This window comes from Paramisgurnus dabryanus, chromosome 5, assembly GCF_030506205.2.
Source record: "Paramisgurnus dabryanus chromosome 5, PD_genome_1.1, whole genome shotgun sequence".
Taxonomy (NCBI): Eukaryota; Metazoa; Chordata; class Actinopteri; order Cypriniformes; family Cobitidae; genus Paramisgurnus; species Paramisgurnus dabryanus.
The window spans coordinates 45,102,075-45,125,440 of NC_133341.1; the positions used below are offsets into that span (position 1 = coordinate 45,102,075).

General features: G+C 39.4%; 1 protein-coding gene across 1 annotated transcript in view; it reads right to left on the bottom strand.

Moving 5' to 3' along the window:
• The window catches only part of notch1b (notch receptor 1b), a 56,186-nt gene that overhangs the window by 10,886 nt on the left and 21,934 nt on the right, over window positions 1-23,366 (bottom strand). The window contains exons 5-25 of the mRNA XM_065284368.2: window positions 20,132-20,254; window positions 19,715-19,948; window positions 19,192-19,347; window positions 18,896-19,081; window positions 18,639-18,752; window positions 15,896-16,009; window positions 15,434-15,667; window positions 15,232-15,342; window positions 8,498-8,690; window positions 8,083-8,228; window positions 7,887-8,000; window positions 5,436-5,555; window positions 5,206-5,358; window positions 4,903-5,131; window positions 3,452-3,653; window positions 3,206-3,359; window positions 2,927-3,111; window positions 2,329-2,461; window positions 909-1,166; window positions 714-826; window positions 47-618 (exon numbers count right to left, since the gene is read on the bottom strand). Coding sequence (XP_065140440.1) covers window positions 47-618; window positions 714-826; window positions 909-1,166; window positions 2,329-2,461; window positions 2,927-3,111; window positions 3,206-3,359; window positions 3,452-3,653; window positions 4,903-5,131; window positions 5,206-5,358; window positions 5,436-5,555; window positions 7,887-8,000; window positions 8,083-8,228; window positions 8,498-8,690; window positions 15,232-15,342; window positions 15,434-15,667; window positions 15,896-16,009; window positions 18,639-18,752; window positions 18,896-19,081; window positions 19,192-19,347; window positions 19,715-19,948; window positions 20,132-20,254 — 3,844 coding nt within the window. The remainder of the gene's footprint in view (window positions 1-46; window positions 619-713; window positions 827-908; window positions 1,167-2,328; window positions 2,462-2,926; window positions 3,112-3,205; window positions 3,360-3,451; window positions 3,654-4,902; window positions 5,132-5,205; window positions 5,359-5,435; window positions 5,556-7,886; window positions 8,001-8,082; window positions 8,229-8,497; window positions 8,691-15,231; window positions 15,343-15,433; window positions 15,668-15,895; window positions 16,010-18,638; window positions 18,753-18,895; window positions 19,082-19,191; window positions 19,348-19,714; window positions 19,949-20,131; window positions 20,255-23,366) is intronic.

The following is a 23,366-nucleotide window of genomic DNA, read 5'->3' on the forward strand; positions in this document are numbered from 1 at the left end:
GTGAAAAAGCACATATTATTTAAAAAAACTATTTTTTATCACTTACTTGCACTGGCCTTCTAATCTTTGGCAGTCAAAGCCATCATAGAGGCACCCGGCGTTGTGACACTGTTCATCGCACTTCCCGTTATTAAAATAGAGCCAGCATTGCAGCGCACCCGAGCAGTTCTGCCACGGATCCATGAAGTTCAGCGAGCAGTCCCCTCCGTCCCAATCGCAGGCGTAATTATTACAAGCGCTATCGCAAATCTTATTGGCTTTCTTGTTCAGGCACTCTGCTATCTCGCAGCTGACCTTGACATCGGGAGCAGGTGTGATGTCTCGCCCGGTGCCACCAGGGAAGCTGTGGTCCAGGATGTGGCAGAAAAGTCCATTGAAGCCTTTGGGACAGACGCAGTGGTGGTATGGAGCCTCAGTGATGTACTCGCAGGTGCCGCCATTGTAACAGGGGTTATTAGTGCACTGTCCTTCAGAGGGATACTGACATTCGGGACCAGTAAAGGCAGGGGTGCATAAACATTTAGGACTCTTGTTACCGGAAACACACGTGCCGCCATTTTTACACTGAAGGCTCCCACAGGCATGGGCGTCGTAGTCACAGGTTGAGCCCGTAAACCCCTAAGAGACAGACATGAGTTGCAAAACGTTTATTTATATAAAATTGGTTTATCACAAATTTAGCATGTCATCTTCAAGAAAAGCACCATACTCACAGGTGGGCATTTACAGATAAAACCGTGAGGTGTGTTACTGGCAACAGCACATGTGCCTCCGTTCCGACATGGCTTTCCCTTACACCCATCAAACACTTTATCACAGCGCTGACCTGCAGGAAAACAAATAAGCTTGTGTCAAATCACAAAAACCCAAACACACAAAGAAAGGTGGTCCAAGGTAGCTTGCTGTACCCGTGTAGCCGGTACGACACTCGCAGCGGTAGTTGTTCGTGAGCTGTGTGCAGCTGTGTGTACCCCGAGGGTCACAAGGGTTGGACAAACATTCGTTGACGTCTCCCTCGCAGCGTTCGCCCACGTATCCCGGCAGACATGTGCAGTGGTACCCACCAACTTTGTCCACACAGCGGCCCTGGTTAAAGCACTTGGGCTCTTGTGTGATAGGGTCGGTAAAGGGTGTGCAGTCGTCGATGTTGATCTCGCAATGAACACCTGAGACAGGAGCAGAGACAGTGTTATTTAAAACTCATCTTACTGTACTTAAATAAAACATGGCTTAAACCGGCCTAAGTTAGGCTATAGTTCAATTTTTAAGCATACGCGAGGGTCTGCGTACAGTACGCATGACACAAATTTTGTCAATCACAACAGTATGCGACATTGTGTGTGCACTGCCAGATTTTTGTAACTGCGCAAACTTTGTACGTGTAGGTCGCGCATGTGCGTACCGGAGAATGTAGTATGTAGCTGAGCTGTGGCTTGGCATTTGGATAACTTAAGTAATTAATCATTGGCGGCTCGTGACTGCTCATTGGAGGGGTGCAAATTCAAAATAAGTGTTTGGAGTGTCATGTGTGTTGCTTGAGTTTTCAAAATATGTGTTTGTTGCGTCATGTGAACCATGTGCATCACGTGTTTTGTCAAAATAAGTGCCTGCTACAAACACATCAAAACCGTTTATGATAAAAGAGACGCTCACGTTCACAAAATACATGTAAGACACTCACTTAACAGTAAACTCTGATTACGCATGAGATTATGCGAGTATCTGGCAAACGTGAGCGTCTCTTTTATCAAAAACCCCGCTAGCTGCTGGCTAATTTGAAAAACGCCGAGCTTCCATTGGAAACAATTGAAAACATGCGCCGGCCGCGGGCGTAAAAGTTTTGGTGTACACAACCCCTATGACTTTGTGGTCCAGGGTCACATATGTGCTTTTTGGAGCTTTGCCATATTGACCTCCACATAATAAGACAACATGATAGCATTTTAATGTAAAATGATTTGTTTGTGTTAAACTAAAGTAAATTAAGTTATTTACATCTAGGACTGCACGAGGGTGAATAAATTATGACAGAATTTTCATATTTTGGTAAATTATCCTTAATAATGCTGTCTAGGTAGGTGGCACACAAAATGAATTTCAAATGCGAACAAAAAATAACTATTGCAAATAATATAATGCACTATTTAAAATTGTTCCCAGGTTATTAATTTCCATTTTTTAAAATAAAAGTCTATCTTTGAGATGTATTCAGCACATCCTTTCACATGCACAATTAAATCCGTCAAAAAGCAAAAGTCTAAGCCTGCCGGTCTTAATTAACAAAGAAAGGTACAGAAAGCAAACCAAGAGGAGGAAGTGATGGCTGACCTTGTGTTCCCCGTGGACAGGAGCATTTGTAGGTATTGATCAGGTCGATGCATGTGCCTCCGTTCTGGCAGGGCTGAGAAAGGCACTCATTGATCTCAATGGAACAGTTCACTCCATGATAACCTGGCACACACTGAAAAGAAAATTGATGAGTAAATTGATGGCAAACGTAACACAAAGGCTCTTTTTGTTTACTAAGCAGTTTATTTCTTTCCTTGCAAAACAAGCAATTATTTAAAAAAGAGAAATTTACATGATACTAAAGTGATTTTTTCCAAGTGCAGGTGCATTTATTTTACACTGACAATAGCAGTGTGCTGTATGTACACTAGAGGGTACACTTAAGAATGTTTTAATAATTTTCAGTGTTTATTTTTTATAAAATAACATTCTTTAATAAAAAGACTTGCATATCCCAGTTTGGCAAATACTGTTTCTAGTAATATGCGAGTTTAATTCAATGACTATGCCCTCCAAAATTCACCAAATGTAACTTGCGTGAAGTTTATTAAGCCACAGTAATGCAAGTATGCACTTCAGGAACTTGCAATGCACTTGCTTAGTTTATTATCTTGCTAACCAGCAAACATGAACTTACTTCACAAGAATAGTCGCCCAGGTAGTCTGTACAGGTGGCTCCATTCTGGCAGGGATTGGGAATGCATTCATCCACCTGGTCTTCACAATAGCTGCCCGTGTATCCGGCCTGACAGTGACAGTAGTGTGTGCTTCCAGCATCCAGACACTGGCCGGAGTTACGGCACAGCAGTGCCACCTCGACTCCTAAAGGGCAAGAAAAAAATTTCAATTTGTAAATTGAGCAGTGATGGGAGAAATGGGAAGCATGTAGGCCCGAAGTAAAAACACACAATAGTACCCTGCTGTTTGGCAGCCACTTCACAAGATACGCTGGGAACGTCGCAGTAAAGACCGGTCCAGCCCGTCTGACATTGGCAGCTGTACCTGGTGCCACTTTGCCTACAGGTACCTCCATTCTTACAGGGAGATGGTTTACACCAGTTCACCAGCTCCTGAGGATCAATCCCAAACAATTTATTTTAATTCATTTATCTATGCAGTTACTTCATCTAAAATAATTATTAATATAAATTAGTTGCGTTACCTGGCAGTTGAGACCCTGGTAGCCCTGTGGGCAGGTGCACTTGTATGTGCCATAGCTGTCCTGACAGGTGCCTCCGTTCATACAGGGTCTGGAGTCACACTCGTTGATGTCATGTTGGCAGTAGTTGCCAGTGAAGCCCTTGGGGCATAGACAGGTAAAGCTGTTGATGCCATCCACGCAGGTGCCTCCATTAAAACAAGAGCTGGGTGAAAAACAAATATGGATTATTAATCTGTTAAAATACACAGATTTAATTTCCAGTAATAAGAATTAAACAGTTGAGCATGTTTCTCAGATCATTTATATATCATGGGCTTTGCTGCTGGTGCAGCATCATTTGTTCATCAAAGGGGGTGCTAATGGACAACTGAGGGGAAATGATTTGGGACAGGCATACATTTACTGACCTAAAATCATTATAAATATTTTTTATAAATATAGTTTTTTTGAATATCAGAAGAAATACACACACACACACACACACACACACACACACACACACACACACACACACACACACACACACACACACACAACAATGGTGTACAGGGTTACGTCATTTTTTAGCTAATTGTTCATGCGTCTGAGTTTCTGTTTGTTTTCATCAATATTTGTTTCTATGGAAGTGAATATGTTTGATTGGTCGCCTTTTGGATGTAACAATTGTAGCCAAAACAGTAACAAATCATGTTATGTCTTCACATCTATGTGAACTTACAGTGCAATTAAAGGGACACTACACTTTTTTGGAAAATAGGCTCATTTTCCAGCTCCCCTAGAGTTAAACATTTGTTTTTTACAGTTTTGGAATCCATTCAGCTGATCTCCGAGTCTGGCGGTACCGCTGTTAGCATAGCTTAGCATAATCCAATGAATCTGATTAGACCATTAGCATCGCGCTCAAAAATAACCAAAGAGTTTTGATCGTTTTCCTATTTAAAATTTATTACGCAGCAGCCAAAAATAGTCCCCTTAGTATCTTTCAATAGCAGGGGACTATTTTCCGGCACTACGTAATATCATTGCGCCTCCTGCAGCTATGTTACAGCAGCAAAGTCGTTGATTATTAAGCAGGAATGAGAGTATAGTTCCATATCGGCCTAGAAAATCGCAACTTTTAATTTTTCGTCGTTCTTAGTACACGATGTAACTACAGAAGAGTCAAGTTTTAAATAGGAAAGCTATCCAAACTCTATGGTTATTTTGTAGGCGCGATGCTAATGGTCTAATCAGATTCAATGGATTATGCTAAGCTATGCTAAAAGTGGTACCGCCAGACCCGGAGATCGGCTGAATGGATTCCAAAACAGTAAGAATCAAATGTTTAACTCTAGGGGAGCTGGAAAATGAGCATATTTTCAAAACAAGTGAAGTGTCCCTTTAAACAAGTGCATTTTACAAGTGCATCGAACCCATGACCTGTGCAATGATGTGAAAGACACAAATCTTACCTCTCAGCACAGTCTGGTGTGTTATTCTCACAGTGTATCCCGCTAAAGCCGGGCGGACAGGTGCAGGTGTAACTGTTTACGCAGTCTGTGCAATTTGCGCCGTTTTTACACGGGTTGCTCTCGCATTCGTTGATGTCCTCCTCGCATCTGTTGCCGCGGAAACCAGGCAGGCAGGTGCAGGTGAACGCATTAACGGCATCTTTGCAAAATCCTCCGTTACTGCAGGGATCTGGATGAAAATAAAGAGGGTTAGAAAATCAATGTTGAAGAGATGAAGATGTAAAACGGTAGGAGGATACGTACTGGGTTTGCAGTCATCGATGTCTGTCTCGCAATTGCGGCCCGTGTAGCCAGACTTGCAGCTGCATTTGTAGCTGCCGACGGAGTTCTGACAGGTGGCGCCATTTCGGCAAGGGTTCTTGACGCATTCGTTGATGTCGATCTCGCATGTCTGGCCTACGGTAGGAAAAAGAAGTTTACGACAAAGAAAGGAGATTCACATTTATTTTTGCATATTTTTTTTAAATGATGACCTTGCCATCCTTCCGGACACACGCAGGAAAAGCTCTCATAGTCTTCGGACTCTCTGCAAACACCTCCATTTTTACAGGGTTTTGGGCTGCATGGGGCCAACAGGGTCTCACAGTTTTCACCTGGCGGATAAAAAGTCAAAAACGTGATTTTTTGTGTGTGCACGTAAAATCACTCCTCCATAACTGTTTTCTCATTCTAATCTTTTTTTTATTTAAGAGTACTTAGGAGGACGCGTTCTCAATGTCACTAAATATAGAGGATCACAAATTTCGGGCCTGTCAGTTCTAGCAAGCAAAGAACATTCAGCCTGTTTTCACGACGGCCCACCCCTGCAGGAAGCCAGCAGGTTTTCCTGTCATTGTCTGGCCATTTGTGTTTCTGTGAGAGAGGAAACAGAGCAAACAGGAAATATGACAGGCTCCTGTTCCCACCCTGCTTAAACCCAATTTTTGTTATTCTTGATATAACGCTGTGGATTTTTCCAAAAGAGTCGCTGGGAATAAATATGATTTCAGCTCCAAAGGCAGAACATCACTATCTGTTTTTTCAAATAACACAGCGATTGGAAAGAATGTGTAGTCCACTGAAAACACATTGCCCTGTGTCGTCACCAAAAATTATCGCAAAGCTCACCGAACGGCCACTGTAGGCAAACAAAGGCTTAGCTGAGGAAGACCGGATGTCTTATTATTGCATACTTCAGTGTACTTTATTGTGACGCTAAGTGTCTCGTAAATACTGTTGGGGAACAGTATTTCATAATTGAGATTAATTCAACTACACTATAAATGCCCTTAGCTAGCCAACGCTCAAGGCAATTTGTACATATCTTACAAGTTTGGTAATACGTATGAATTTGTACGACCACATTCATAAATTTTTAAACGATTTGCTTTTGCACCGTGATGTGGGGTTAGGGGCAGTGACCGCCGATAACTTCTTTTTTCGAGGACGCATGATGCGAAGTCCGTCAGCATGTATGTAGCCGGTCATGTGTGTGATTCTTCATTTCAAAGTATGTGTTCGGCGCGTCAAGTGATTTTTTTCAAAATAAGTGCCTGCTGCAGACGCATTCTAAATGGGTTATGATAAAAAAGACGCTCGCTTTTGCCAGATACTAATCTCATGCGTAATCAGAGTATACTGTTAAGACTGTCTTGCGTGTATTTTGTGAACGTGAGCGTCTCTTTTATCATAAACGGTTTAGACGCGTGCGCAGCAGGCACTTATTTTGACAAAACACGTGATGCACATGGTTCACATGACACAACAAACACATATTTTGAAAACACAAGCGACACACGACACCCCGAACACATATTTTGAATTTGCGCCGCTCGAAAGAGCAGTCACCAGCTGCCGCCACTGGTTAGGAGTGGGGTTTCGTTATAGTTTTTTATGATAATCGTATCTTTTTGTACGATTACCCAGCTCATAAAATACATACAAATTCTCATGAGATCAGGCTGAGCTTGCTACTGTTTACTACGAGTAGTAATAGATTGAAATATTGGAGTGGACAATGTATATATCAGCCGATATTTGACGTTTTTTTTATTTATAAATTTGTCGATGAATCTTTTTGATCTTTTAAATTAATTTTCATAATGAAAAAAACACTTTAATGTAAAGCAAAATAATGAAATGACCAAGACAGTAAAAGGTCCAATCGTGATGTTACGTGTGTTACGCACAACAGCACTGGTGTGCAGCAAATTCTTATTCATATAGTACCGAGAAGAGTAAGATCTTCAATATATACGTCTTGTAAATATTTTGAAGAGTCGATTGCCAGTCTATATACTGTAGGTTTCCATTAGAGTTGTAGTCTGTGGATTTTAATGGCATGTAGCAGTGCGATTGTGAATTGCAACCAACGGCTTAGTCCACTGTTCACCGAAATGCATTGAGAAGCTACGGTAGCGACCACAGATAAAACATGTTGTCGTCTAAGACAAAACACAGTAGTGACAAATCGTTCTCTGTAGAGCAGTTTGTCCATTTAGGGCTACTGTAAAATAATGGCAGCACAAAATGGCGACTTCCATGTAAGGGGACCCACAGTGTATGTATATAAAAATGGCTAACTTTAAGGTAATAAACCGTTTATTATGTAAGGTATTTATACAACACTGATAATATAGTTATGTAAATTATATTGCATTTCTGTCAAGAGATCCTTCTAAAAAATGACACACTGCACCTTTAATGTTGATCAGGTGGACACCTGATTGCTGATTGGTGACAGCTGATCACAATGACAAGGTAGATTATTTGAACATGTTCCTCCTGAACTTTGTTAAAAAAACATAATTTTGTGTTATATCGGCCTCATATATATGGGTTTTGTTTTCTGTGTTAATTTAAATAAAACTTCCTTTTGTGTTTACAACCCTGTATGCGCCTGGGTTCTGCCTTATTCGTGTCGTGACATAAAGCTGACGTCTTACCAGTGTAAGGTAGCAAACAGCTGCATTTGTATCCAGCCACGTCATCCATGCAGTTTCCCTGATTCAAGCAAGGATTGGAGGCGCATTCATTGATGTTAGTTTGGCAGTTCGGACCTACAATCAAACATCACAGTGAGTTTAAGCAGGCGGGTCAAAGTGGAGACCACACAGTACATTAGGAGTTAAAGCTACTGACCGCTGAAGCCAGCGCGACACGTGCAGACATATCCGCTGGTCATATCCTTACAGGTGCCTCCGTTCATACACGGGTTGGATTCACATTCATTGTTGTTGATGTCACAGTTGACACCGCTCCAGCCCGAGTCACAAATACAATTATAGCTGTAAGGAACGAGATGGGAATTTTAAATATTTCTAAAGAAATGACTTACTTTTGCTGGAATATCCAGTATACGGCAGCTTATTTACAGTCATCAGGGGGTCCAAACTGGACCACCAGCTGACCTGTTTGATCTAAATTAACTGGTAGACCACCTGGACCAGTAGGAAAACTCCTGGTCTTCCAACAACTAAATCAGACCTGTTGGCGCTATAGTCAATAAAGACCTATGATATGTGCCCCTTTAGATTATTTTAAATTAAATACACACCCATTGACTTTGTCCGCACAACGTCCGTGAATACAAGGGTTGCTGAGGCATTCGTTGAGCTGTGATTGACAGGTGGTGTCATGGTAGCCCTCTCTGCATAAACACGTAAATCCATTGACTCCATCAACGCACGTTCCACCATTGCGACAGGGATTGATGGCACAGTCATCAATGTTGAAATTGCACATTTTTCCTAGAAAACAAGAACAATTACAAAGTTACATTCATCACATTTTCAAAACTAACTAACTATTCTTTTGTCATATCACACTTCTTTAGGCATCAAACTACAGTACAACCTGTAACTATTCCCGATTCGATGCCATTCATTGGACCAATCCCCGTTTCCCCTGAAACCCTAGGCTTACGGCCCAGCTTTTAGACTCGACTGGAGGCAACTCCTCTATTCACTGAACGCAATGCCTAACATAAAGGCTGGGGTTTCGTTTATCACTTGTCTTTAAAGCACCGGCCAACTTCCCCCTTTTAAAAGATCGACTTTCACAAATCTTTTGCAAATCTTTTTCTCCTTTCAAACTCCCAGATGTCCTGGAGATCTTTTTGGCTGAATGCAGGAGCAGGGCGGCTTGCCTGTCCACCCGGCAGGCGGGGGATTGAGCGAGACGGTAAGGCAATACAGCGGCCCGGGCAGAGTCTGTGCTCGCTGGCCAGCTGTCTCTCCCCACCCTGCTTTGTTGTCCGTCTAACCTGGTGATCTCTTTGTTGACTTTCTTATCGTCTACACTGATAAAGACCTGGATTAAGTGTACCACCTCCTACACCACAACATTGTTGCCATTTCAATTTATTAGGATCAATATTGTCTCAGATGTTTCCCCTAAAATTTCTAAAGAAGAATGAGACAATTGTTGACAAAGAGTACAGACATGAATAAACTTAAATACAGATTGATTTCCTCTGAAATACTGGAAAAATTAAAGTCAAGGTGTAGTTGATAATTTTGTCACTTGGAACTCATCTTTTTGCATCATAATAGCATATGAAAAAGTTTTTCCCCTGACAGTAATTTCTGTATGCATTAAAACAACTTAAATGTAACTCTAAAAGCTGAATATGCAAATTAGTTCCCGCTTCAACTCTTTCGCACCACCTTGGAGCATATATGTATGTATGCATGTATGTATGTATCCGTAATGCGCAGGTCAAGGTATTAACAACAACTTGCACCAGACCGACATTTTCAACTAACCCGCCCGCAACTTGGACCGCAAAATAAATAAATTAATAAATATTGTACCTGACCCGCTTCCTGGCCCCCATTTTATAAAAGTAGTAAATGATCATCGTAGTGTCATTGGGCCATAGACGTACAGTAGAAACTAGTTGCTATTGGGTGTTCTTTATATTATTGTAAACTATATAAATTACAAAGGATTAATTAGCGTCTTTATTTCAAACGACCCGACCACGGCCCGAATATCATAAAAAGTATTTTTGAATGACTCGTAAATGCGGGTAACCGGCGGTGACCGCAGGGACCCACTAATTTTGGATCAACCCACGCATCACTGGTATGAATGTAAATAAGTGTTGTAGTTCTCGTGGCCGGTCTCGGTCTCAAGAAGACCACTTTTTAAAGGTCTTGGTCTCGTCTTGGAATCTACCGCATTTTTGTCTCGTCTTGGTCTCAGACAAAGAGGACTCGGAATTTTATTTCAAGACCGGCCAAGACCACAACTGATGGCACATCACAAATGTATTTTTTATCATTAATTTTATGCAGTTTATTCAGGTTTGGCATTGTTTAAGTTTCTCCCAATGACAGTTTTTCTAATTTTATAACTAAAAACACCTGCATTGTGTTAAGTGGATGGCAAGCCATGGAAAGACAGTTCAGATTAAATGGTTAAATCGATTTCAGTTTTTTAGTGTTTGTTCACTTTTATTTGCTTATAGACAAAGATAAATTCCCACATATCTGCAATGCCTTTGATTATTTTATCAACTTCTCTCAGTAGGGGTTCAGATAAAAAATCGGCAGCCGGCAGCAAGAAGTGGCTGCCATTGACAGCCGGAAGGCAGTTACTGGCAGGGGACCTGACAGTCGCTAACAGCCAATCAATATCGACCAACGTGAACGCAACCAATCACATATAACTACGACAGCAGCCATTGCATGCTTTAGTAATGGCAGCGATTGATCGAGACCGGTAAGTTTGTAATCGGAGTAATGAATGTAAGTTTGATTTTAACTCTTATCTTAGTAAACGACAGTGTAACTTTGCCTATTTTAGTTTAAATGTTAAATTTATTCTAGAAACGTAGTTTGTGTAACATCTTACATCATGTATAATTGTTGCTGTATGTTAGGGGGCTAATAACGTACTTCAAATATAGCGTTTACGATTAAATATTAACGTTTGTTAACGTGTTAACAAGAGTCTATTGAATATTATAAAAACGAATGTTGTTTGACTGGATTTATAGAAGATACAAGTGCAACACTGTTCATACTTTTTTTTGTTTAATTTTTCAAGTGATTGTGTGATATCCATCAACTTATTGATTTTTTTGTTTTTGTTTTACTATAACAATTGACAAAACGGTTCTTTTAACAACTACTCTTCTATTTCTGCCTTCACCTTTTGTGTACCTGACCATCAGTTATGACGGGTAAGAACCCATTACATTTCCAAAATCTTACTAACTAAAGTGAATTATTTTTTGTTTGTTTTTATTTTTAGGAAGAAGCACTGCACATCAACCATGTTGGAAGCATTCAAGGATGAGACAAAACGGCAGGAGAAAGAAGTGCAGAACATCGGAGTACATCTTGAACATCTTAATGGTAGTAGCACATTCAATAATACAGAAGCAGTCACTAAAAGTCTTTACCCTCACTAACTATTATAGTAGATTTATGGCAAATGCCTTATACATGTTTTAAGTATTACCTATTGCAGTAATTTTTCGTATTTTTTTTTTTTATAATACCCAATAGTTCCAGATGCTGTCCTGTAAGAAATTCTTCTTCACGTGGTCCTGGAGGAGGGTGATGCTGCATTGTTAAATCTCTCATTGGTTTGTTCAAAATTCAGAAGTCTGGTGGACAGGCACACTTCTGCTGGCGCCATCAAGCCAGCAATTCATTTTCTTTTATATATTTGATTTAAAATGGTGCCATATCATTAAATTTCTCTGACATGTCTGAATGTTTATATTTGTAATGGTCATTTATTATTTTTATCACTTCAATGTACAGGTGTAACTACATGGAGAACAAAGTCTGAGCCATCCCAGGATTTTTAGAAAATGTATACACTGCAGAAGCAACCCATTCTCACAAGATGCGTACAAATGACACGCAGTGTGATTATCGTGCAATAGATACGCCAAATTCCGCTTTTGCGTGCATATGATACGCCAGTCCTTCCCATTCACTTATATAGCGCGAATCGTTTCGTGTCGTTTTATTTATTGGTTTCTCATTTGTTTTCTGTTTTTTAAACCATTTTCTCATTTGTTTTCTGTTTTTTAAACCCTTTTCGCTTGGGTTTAGATTTTAGATTTGTTTAAAGCTATGGTCTACGATTTCAAAAATTGTTCATTATTAATAACCTTGTTTAGGTGCTGGTTATGGTTCTACAGTAAAATCCTAACAATATGAAGAGAAAAAAGAATAAAAAAAAATCCATTCAATCTATTGGGTGTACAGCGGTAGAGAAGTTGACCAATGTAAGCTGTCCGGCCAGACAGCTTACATTGGTCGTCTGCTCTCATCCAATCCCCGCTCCACTTGAAACTCCACCTTAAACTGAGATTCAAACGCCGGACTCAAAGTCGAATTAATATAGGGTCCACCATTGATCGTTGGAGGAAGCTTCGGGGAGATATGGGACTGAAAACCGACGCTGACACGGCAGACTTTTTGTTGAGCAGGTACGCATTTATTTATACTTTTATAGTGTGAGGTGTTACGTAAATATCTTTATATCAGTCTGAAAACATGCTCATGCTGCCGGTCGGCATTGGAATGTTAGCCGTTTAACATCGCGTATCACGGGTCAAAGTAATTATATTTATTAAAGGGTCTTTCTCGACCGATTTTCAACATCGTAGACTACAGCTTTAAGAAGGTTATTTAATATACAGGTTTCTATATGTTTTTGTCTATATATAAGCCATGGTTGCTTGGAGTTGGGGTTAGAGATGGGGTTTGGGTTAGGATGTCATTTTTTTATACAAAAAGTTGTTCTAACCCTAAGCCCAAGCGAAAATGGTAAAAAAAAGAAAACAAATGAGAAACCAATAAATAAAACGACACAAAACGATTCGCCATATAAGTGAATGGGAAGGACTGGCATATCATATGCACGCAAAAGCGGAATTTGGCATATTTATTGCACGAAAATCGCACTGCGTGTCATTTGTACACTTTTTGGTGAGAATGGGCTGGCAGCCGACACTGCAATGAAGTGGACAATAACTGCTTACCAGGTGTGCAAATTAAGCATGAAATTGAATTGATTGTTGTTCAATAAAGTATTTAATCAATTCAATCAATCAAAATCTGTCTAATACATGTATCCAAAGCTTTCTACAGTAATTAACTTTTTAATACAAAACATTATATGTGTCTTTTAATAAACAAGATAATATGTATTCTCAACTCTTTGATATGAAATTGGTTATAATACTTGGCTTATAAAGTTTGGATAATTTGCATATTACACAACGTGTTAATGTGTCTGTTTCTTGAGTTACTAATGTAAAAAAAACAAGCAAAAATAAAAATATTTAAAATAAAGGTCTTTTGGTGAGACCTGTCTCTCTTTGTCATTTAGGCGTGTGTGTGTGTGTAGCCTGTATAATAAATGTACAACATGCAGTACATCTAGTAGTAAGTGCCTCATATAAATATGAATTCATTTATCTAGGTGTTTTTGTGCATATATTTCATTACTTCACACAAACATTGATTTAGACGCATATGCATACATAAATATTCAGCTGGAATTTAACGTTTGGCCAAATTATCTTTTTCTTTGTTTAAATTCAATAAACCTTTTTAATCATAAAATACTGACATTTATACTTATTTAAATAAGTATTAGAAATTATAATAATTTGTCTTGCATCCGCTGACATCCTCCTCTTTATTCCGATTTTAGTGTTTGTGCATATCTTTCATTATTTCACACAAACATTGATTTACACGCATATGCATTCATACATAAATATTCATCTGGAATTTAACGTTTGGCCAATTTATCTTTTTCTTTGTTTATATTTAATAAATCTTTTTAATCAGATAATACTGACATTTATACTTATTTAAATAAGTATTAGAAATTATTATAATTATTTATTTGTCTTCCTGCCGCTGACAGCCTCCTCTGGTTTCGGGTTTTAGTGTCAGGTACTGTCTGCTGCCAGTGGCAGCAACTTCCTGCTGCCAGGGGCTGCCACTTCCTGCTGACAGCTGAACCCCCTCTCACTTCTCTGATGGCACACACACACACACGCACACACAAACACAGACAAGAAGTCTGTCATTTGCATATTCCACATTTTATCATTAGTGTTTTAATGCAGTGACTTGCAATGGTCTTGGTCTTGACTTGGTCTCGGCCTGTCTTGGTCTCGACCCTTTAAAGTCTTGGTCTCGGTTTAGGTGGTCTTGACTACAACACTAATGTAAATAAATACTACATTCTGCAGTTTCAGACACATAACTGCAAAGTCCATTTTTGTTGAGACTATCTCAAATTTTAATAGTGCTGTTAGCAATGTTTGGCCATTTTGCTGACTTTCATTACTGTGCGTTCACACCAAACGCGGAAGAGGCGGCAAAAACGTGCTATTCGCAGGTAGTTGGACGAATAATCATTTTAAGTTTACTCGCTTTATTCGCTTGGGAATTTCTAGTCAATCGAGACATTCATGCATAAATTTGCGGCATGGGAGGGGCTTATATAGCTCAAATTGAGTAAACTTACCAGATTGTTCGACCTTCTCACTTACTTTCTTCCAATCAAGATCCTTTTAATTCCTGTAAAAGTACGAAGATGTCTCGAATAGCAATGAAGATTGTCCTTCATTGTTGCTTTGTTTTTCAGCCTCCGCTAGCTTCCTGTTATCACATGACTACTAGAGCAAGCTCCTGATTGGGTAACGTGGCGAGAAAATCTGCCAAAGTTCAAATTTTTCAACTCGCGCGGATCACGCGTCAAAGCTCAATTCTTGCGGAATGCGCCATCCACGCCACGTCATTCACACCGCAGGATGCCTATTCGCGTCTATGCATGAACTTAACATGAAAATCACTTGCGCTTGCCGCCTCTTCTGCGTCTGATGTGAACGCACCATTAGACTCAGCCAATGAACCGCCCCCATGTCTTTAACCACACCCCCTCTCTCCAAAACAATACCGTTTAAAGTCATATCAGCTTACATTTGCCGATTGTCTAAAAATGGTTAGTTTTTTGGTCAAAATTTTTGCAATAATTTACAAAAAAATATTTAAATACTTAATTTCCATTTTGCTGCCTAGAAGAACTTTATAAAACATTTCCTTTTTTTAGATAGTAAACTAATATAACTAACAGTTTTCTACATAGATCTCTTACTTTTTAATTTTGTAATTGTTCGCCATTTAGTTAAAGTACTTTAAAACATTTCAACTCTCAATTTAGATTGTAATCATTGGTATTTTTCATCAGGTGTGTGATCTGTGATATCATGATCTGTGCTGATTGGCTGACAAAACTAACCTGTGTATCCTGGTTCACAGGCGCACTCGTACCCGTTGATCTTGTCAATGCACCTTCCATAATCACAAGGGTTGCTCTTGCAGTCATCTATATTAACATCACAGTTAACACCTGTCGACACAAAACAAGGGCGATATAAATGTCCAGAAAATCTTTTGACATTGAAATGAATACATAAGAAATGTTACACATGTAGTGTTACCTTCAGTTCCTTTGGGACAAACGCAAAGGTAGGCGTTCTCCCGGTCCTGACAGGTCCCTCCGTTTTGGCAGGGCTGACTGAGGCATTCATTAATGTTGGTCTCGCATATTCGGCCGGTGTAGCCCGCACGGCAGAAACAAGTAAAGGACGCCAGGCCGTCTTTACAGGTGCCATAATGACATGGGTTTGAAAGACACTCGTCTATGTCTGTTTCACAATGCTGTCCGGTGTAACCTAGAAATGAAAGATTTATTGACTGTATCTCTTATGACACCGTTTGACCAATTCATTTTTTAGAAATGACTCTTTAGTTGTTTATTACCACCATTGCATTAGCAAAAATATATTTGTTTAGCTATTTGATTATTAGTGTATATCGGCATTTATCGGTGCACCCCTGGTATATGTGATGCAATTATTTCTGTATATAAGCAACAAAACATGCATGCAGCATCTGTATACCTTCAGTGCACTGGCAGGTGTACGTGTTTGGCCCATCAATACATTTGGCGCCATTTTTACAGGGGGTGCTTGCACACTCGTCGACGTCGAACTGGCATTGGCTACCAGAAAATCCTGAGGGCAGAAACAGAGGGAGATAAAAGGCGGGAAAAGAGGGGAGGGGTCAATGAAATGAGTTCTCCCGCTCGCACCCGCTTCATTCCTCCACACTACCATCACTTAAAACCAACTTTCTTTTTATCACTGCCATAGTGAAAGTGGGAGACAGGGTGAAGGAGGGGGGTCACGACCGAGAGTACCAGACAAAGAGGAACTGTCTATTCAATGGAACGCCGAGCCATGCCGGTTGCCTCTTTTGTCTCGTAGAGGTTTTCCATCACAATGTGCATTCTCCTACCCAGCCTGCGGCCCCCCTTTTTAGAGTCTGCCTCACCGAAAAGCTCCTCGCAACCCCTGACCTCTTGCTATTCAGCTGCCCCGTCGCTCAGGAACCCCCAACATTCATGCCTTCTACCTCAGTTATTTTAATCCCTTGCTAAAGACGTCTGCTGTTCAAATATACAGTCTGAACACATTAAGGGCTACAAATCTTATGGGACGTTTATACCGGATTGAAGTTTTTTTCTTCTACACAATAAATAAGGTTACAAAGAAATCACCAGGACATTGTTAAGATGATGGTTGCTGGGGTGATTTGCCCCATAAAAGAGCCACCCATTTCCAGTTCCTAAAAAATGATTAGGTTACTTCTTTAATTTATATATTAGGTCTGACGTTTCAGACATTGGAGGTGTCATTTAGGTTTGCATCATAGATGCCGTGGGACGAATTACATTCTGAAAGTATAATACTAGGGGTTTTGCTTAAGCCTGTTATATTGATAATCTTAACAAATAATTCCCGCTCACGTCGTTCCCAGAAACTCTCTACTATCTGTAATCAAGTCGTTTGCGTATTTTAGAAGACAGGAATTTTATAAGTCTCTTTGAAATGCCACGTTCAAAAAGCGCCCATTGTGGTTGCCATAGGGGTTTAGTGTGTATACTGGTGAAAGGAGCCCTCGCACGGCATGCTGAAGAGGGGCTCTGATTTCCATCTGAAACGGTGAAAGGGCCTGTCCTCCACTTTTCTAGCGTATCGCCTCCCAAACTTCTGCGCCACTCTCCTCAACGAGCCTCACATTGCATCACCCCTACGCCCCTCCTCTTATTTATGCATGAATTCCTCTGCATCCTGAATGTGCTTTTGCTACATATAGAGGCCTGTTTTTGATCCTGTTAAGAGATGCATGCTACACTTTCACCAAAATTACTTTCACATCACTGGAGCTGTTCAAAAGCTGGACTGGAGGGAATTCTGGGTATAATAATAACAACAAAATTATATCAAATATTATACATTGTGCACACACAGTTAAATTTCGATTTAGATTCATAATTCATATTGATAAAGATATGCATGTAGAGTATAAAAAAGAAACATTTGAGACAAACCATGTCATAAGTCACACGGGTATATTTAAAAATATATATCTATCAAAGCATTGTACGGGTCAAAATTATCTATTTTGTATGCAAATATCATTAGGATAATAAGTAAGGATCATGTTTCATGAAGATTTCCTACCATAAATATATAAACAATTTATTTATCATTAGTAATATTTGTTGCTAAGGACTACATTTGGACAACTTTAAAGGTGATTTTCTCAATATTTAGATTTTTTTGCACCCTCAGATTCCAGACTCAAATAGTTGTATACAGGGTTCCCACACCTTAGTTAAATTCAAATTCAAGGACCTTTCAAGGACTTTCCAGGTCCAATACCCTCAAATTCAAGGACTAAATGTAAGGACACATTACATATTTCAAGTGAGAGCAAGGTTACATTGTGTTATCTTTTAAGATACATTGTTACAGCTTCCTTTCGAGGGAACTCGCGCTGCGTCACTGCGGTGACACTTTGGGGACGCCTCCAAGGGGAAAGTGCGTCTGAATGTTTATATCAAAATCAACCAATGGTGAGGCTTAACAACAAAGACAGGGTGACGCGGGAGCCGGGAAGTATATCGCTATCTGAAATATTGCCAAAGACAGCATTACAGGGGCGCAGGAAGTATGGCAAGGGAGACGCAGCGTCTCGTTCCCTCCTAAGGGAACAACAGTTATATATGTAACCCGAGACGTTTTCATGTGTCAAACACAACTATGCAAAAAAGCATTTTGGTATGAATCAACATTCGCATACAGAAGATATAAGCATTTAAAGCAAACAGTTTAGCACATGTGCTTAAAAAAATCTAGAATTTTTATGATATTATCCTACACAACACAGGGCATAATATTGATTTTTTTTTTTCAGAAAACTTCTTGCATAAAATAGATTCAAGCACTTTCAATGACCTGTATTTATGTATGTATATTTTCAAAAACTTGCCAGGGCCTTGAATTTTTTTCCAGATTCACAAACTTTCGATGATTTCAAGAACCCGTGGGAACCCTGTGTATCTCCTTTTTTGTGGTCCAGGCAGGGTCACATATTTAAAACTAACATTACGGTATAAATGCATTAAAATGCTATGCAATAAAATACACACACTGTCTACTATTTAAACTTTCTAGAAGCTTCTCTATGGATTATTCTGTGCGTTTTAGCCGTGCCTGACTAAGCCTGCCTCAAGGCAGGGATTACTCTTCTCCTCTCTGTTCTGTCCTGGGAGGTGATTGACCCCTGCAGGCTCACCTGTCGGGCACTCGCATTGGTAGCTGTTGATCTTATCGACGCACTTCCCATTGTTGAGGCAGGGCATGTTGGCGCACTCATCGATATTGATCTGACAGAAGACTCCCTCGTACCCTGCCAATAAGCATAGGGGAGAAATCAGCAAGAGAATTCAAACAGCTTAGCGATGCTGTCAAGGTACAGTATTATAAACAGAATATGCAGTCACAATTCAATAGCGATATATATATATGAAATTAGCAGTGATGTTTGGTTACCTGGCATACAGATGCAATGAAAGCCTCCGATTTGATCCAAACAAGTAGCCTCGTTCTGGCAGGGGCTCGACATGCACTCGTTTATGTCGATTTCACATCGAGCTCCCACGTATCCCGGCTGACATTTACACTGAAAAGAACCTTTCGTGTTGATACACTTTCCAGCATGCTCACAAGGGTTTGCACCTGCAAGACGGACATATGTATTCTTAAAATAATACCATGCTATTATCGTTTCCAAGTCCGAAAAACATTTTGGTAACAGTACAGAGACAAATAAATGAATCCGTCCTCACCCAGCGAGCATTCATCAACGTCTTGGTCACAGGCTGGGCCGACATAACCAAGAGGACAGGTACAGATGGCCTTGCCATTGACTGGATTGGTATCACAATTGGAGCCTTTCTGACAGGGATTACTAATGCAGGCATCATCCAAGTGACACAGCAAACCTACGACGAAGAGACACAACGAGAATTAAAATGTGCTGTAACATAATGCAGTAATCACAGCAGATTCAAATCTACGACAAATACTGCCCGTTTAATGGGATAATTCACCCAAAAATTAAAATTCTGTCATCATTTACTCACACACGTTGTTAAAAACCTCTATTAATTTCTTTGTTCTGATTAACACAAAGGAAGATATTTCGAGGAATGTTTGCAACCAAACCGATCCGAAGCCTCATTGACATCCATTGTAGGAAAAAAAGAATACTATGGAAGTCAATGTGGATTCTGATTGGTTTGAGTAAAACTAATTTACTGGGTCTTAAGTGGTTTTGAAGCTAAAAAAATGAAACCCTTAAATCATCACCTGTGCGCCCGTGCGGGCATACGCATAGGAAGGATGCCACCCTATCATGACACGTAGCTCCTGGGTGGCACGCTGCGTCTGCGCAGTCGTCGATGTTCTCGCTGCAGTCATCTCCGGTCCAGCCATTCACACAGACGCAGTTATATCCACCCTGCGTGTTCAAACACGTCCCACCGTTCTGACAGGAATTGGGCATCAAGTCACACTCGTTGACGTCTTCGGTACAGAACTGACCTGGGGAATTAGCATCATCGTACATTTCAAATATAACATAGATGTAAATGTCCTGCAGTGCAATTGGTAGATAATTGTTTTGTTAAACGTTGTGGGTTTGTTCCCAACGAACACAGCCCTGTAATTTAAGTATTTAAAAGCACTAATGCAAAATGCACATGAAAGCAGAAGGAAATTTTGTACCTGTCCACTCCGGCTTGCACTGGCAGTTGTATGTGTTTACTCCATCCACACAGGTTCCTCCATTCAGACACTGGTGGTCCGGGCAGTCGTCTATATTCTCTTCACAGTTCTGACCACTGAAACCTGGAAAGACAAAACCAATGTTGTCAATGACTTGCTGCGTTGTCAATACAGATTTGTGTAAAACTTTAGCGTTATTTTTTAAATGTCGACAAAAGACTATTGCGAAATCACAGCGTTTCCATTAACCAATGATATGCAACTAAAACAGTTTTTCCTGTTTTAGTTAAGTCATTTCAAACATTAAGTCGACTGATGTTGGTATGTTTACTAATATCATATCCACCGCACTAGGCATTATTTTTAACCAAAGAAAACATAAGAGTATCATCCAAACAGTAATGCCAATGAAAGTTCATTATACTTTGGAGCGGCAAGTTCGCAACGTATAGGTGTTTCTTGGAGGTAATAGTATATTATTTTAAATCAAAAGAGATGTAGGAGTGTTATCCTAACATTTTTGGCAAGGAAAGCTGCTAATAATTGGGAGCAAACTTGTATTGAGGTGTTTCTGGGAGGTTTTAGTACATACCGCATCATTGTCAAATAACGATTATGTGACTTACTTGCATCAGGTGACCTAAAAATGCGAATAAACTGTTTCCATCGCAAAATATACATTTTCCGAATTGCCTGAATAACTCATGTAAGGCTTAAAAAATATTGCGATATATGGAAGTTTTTGCGAAATTGGCTGTTTTTCAATTCGCAATGTCAATTTGCGCAATTTGAAGGGTAATGGAAACGCAGCTATGTTAAAGGAACAGTATGTAAGAAATTTATATTAATTAATCATGAAATGGCCCTGATATGTCACTAGACATTAAGAAATCATTTTCATTTCAAATACTTATATCACTGACAACAGTGGTCTGGCCAGGATATTGTCATTTAAAAATTGGAGTTGCAGCCCTCAACTGATGTTTATGTTGTCATGTTGTGTATTGGCCACCAGTTGTGAGATTGCAGTACCAGTTTTAGCCACAAGTTTTGTGATTGCAGTACCAGTTTTGACCACAATCCTACATACTGTTCCTTTAAATATAATAAAACAGCTTTAAACGATTTTACTGATTTCACTTTTCAACTCGAATCACTACGCTGATAAAAACATTTCAAACCAAACAAAAAATCCAGACAATACTTTTGAGGCTGACGTGCCATTTCAAATATAAAACCAAGTTCATATACAATTTATGTCGACATCAAGCTAATTAAATTAAAGTAAGAACTATGGCTGCATATCAATTAATCGCGAATTAATTGCGATTAATTGTTAATCGATGAATGCAAGTAGCCCAATATGAATTTTGATTGAAATGTTCATTTTAGTGTCGTCCAAATAGTAAGGTAAAATTTTATTTAGGCAAAATAATTTAAGGGACCATCATCAATAAACTATTGTGAATTTAAAATTAATCACTTATGCTGCGTTTACACCAGCCGCGGTAGAGGCGGCAAGCGCAGGTGATTCACATGTTAAGTCAATGCAAAGACGCGATTAGGCATCCTGAGGCGCGGTACACATGGTAAGCGTGGCGTGAATGGCGCGGCGCAGATGGCGCGTTCCGCGTGAATTGAGCGTTGCCGGGGAAACGCGCAAGTTGAAAAATCTGAACTTCTGCGGATTTCCGCGCCGCGCTAACCAATCAGGACCTTGCTGTAGTAGTGACGCGATTACAGGAAGCGAGCGGAGTGGCGGAGTCTCAGTGGATTCGCAAAAACCCCTCCCATGACGCAAATTTCCACGTGAATGTCTCAAATGACTAGAATTTCACGCGGGAATGAAGCGAGTGAACTCAAATGTTCAAGCGTCCAACTACGCGTGAAAAGCGCGTTTTTGCCGCCTCTACAGCGGCTGGTGTAAACGCAGCTGAACTATGTAACCCATATCTCAAACCTACCGACATGAATAACAAATATTCAATTCGCAATGTCAATTTGCACAATTTAAAGGGTAAAGGAAATGCAGCTAATGTTAATTTTAATAAAGCAGCTGTAAATGATTTTACTGATTTCACTTTTCGTCTCGAATCACTACGCTGATAAAAACATTTCAAACCAAACAAAAAATCCAGACAATGCTTTTACAGCTGACGTGCCATTTCGAATATAAAACCAGGTTCATATCCAATTTATGTCCTCATCAAGCAAATTAAAATTAAGTCAGAGCTGGGGCTGCATAACAATTAATCGCAACTAATCGTCAAATGTCATATATGTGTGTGTACTGTCTATAATAATTATGCATATATTAATACACACACACATGCATGTATACGAATATAGGAAATATTTTCATGTGTATATGCATTTTAATATTTATATATAATTTATATTATATATAAATCTAAATACTTAATATATATATAAAAATCTTAATATTATACATGCATGCATTTATTTTTATACACAGTACACAAATGCATGTATAATTTTTTTATAGATTTTTTTATAAATTAAGTATTTATTTATAATAGAAATTATATATAAATATAAAAATGCATATACACATGTAAAAAATTCGTAAACATATACATGCATGTGTAATCAAAACTTTTATTCTGCAAATGATTAGTTGCGATTAATTGTTATTCAGCTCAGAGTCAATGCAAGTAGCCCAATATGAATTTTGCGTAAAATGATAATTTCAGTTTCGCCCAAATAGTGAGGTAAATTTGATCTAGGCTAAAAATGTTAAGTGACCATTATCAATAAACTATTGTGAATTTAAAATGAGTCCCTAAGTTTGTAACCCATATCTTAAACCTACCAACATGGGTAACAAATATTCGAGGAACAATTCACACTGTCTCACTAAATATTTATATCAGATTGCATAACACAGATCCTTAAAGATGCAACAGGCAAATTCAATTTCAGTTTCCCACTGTAAACAAAGAAATAGTGTCTGTCAAAGTCAATTACATTCGAAAGCAGACGTTACTGTTATTGCGGTCAACGACCTTTCATTTCTAAGAAGATTGGCAGTACCAGGTCTCAGGTAGAGGCACAAACAAACTGACTTTAACCACAATTTCCTACGATTTCACTTCAGAACGTTCAGTTATGTTCAGGGTGGCACCAATTAAATTCTGTTATATGTATACTTCCTTTAAAGCCCATAAAGGAAACCGAGGAAGAAGGTTCAGGTTCTGTCTGACATAATATGGTG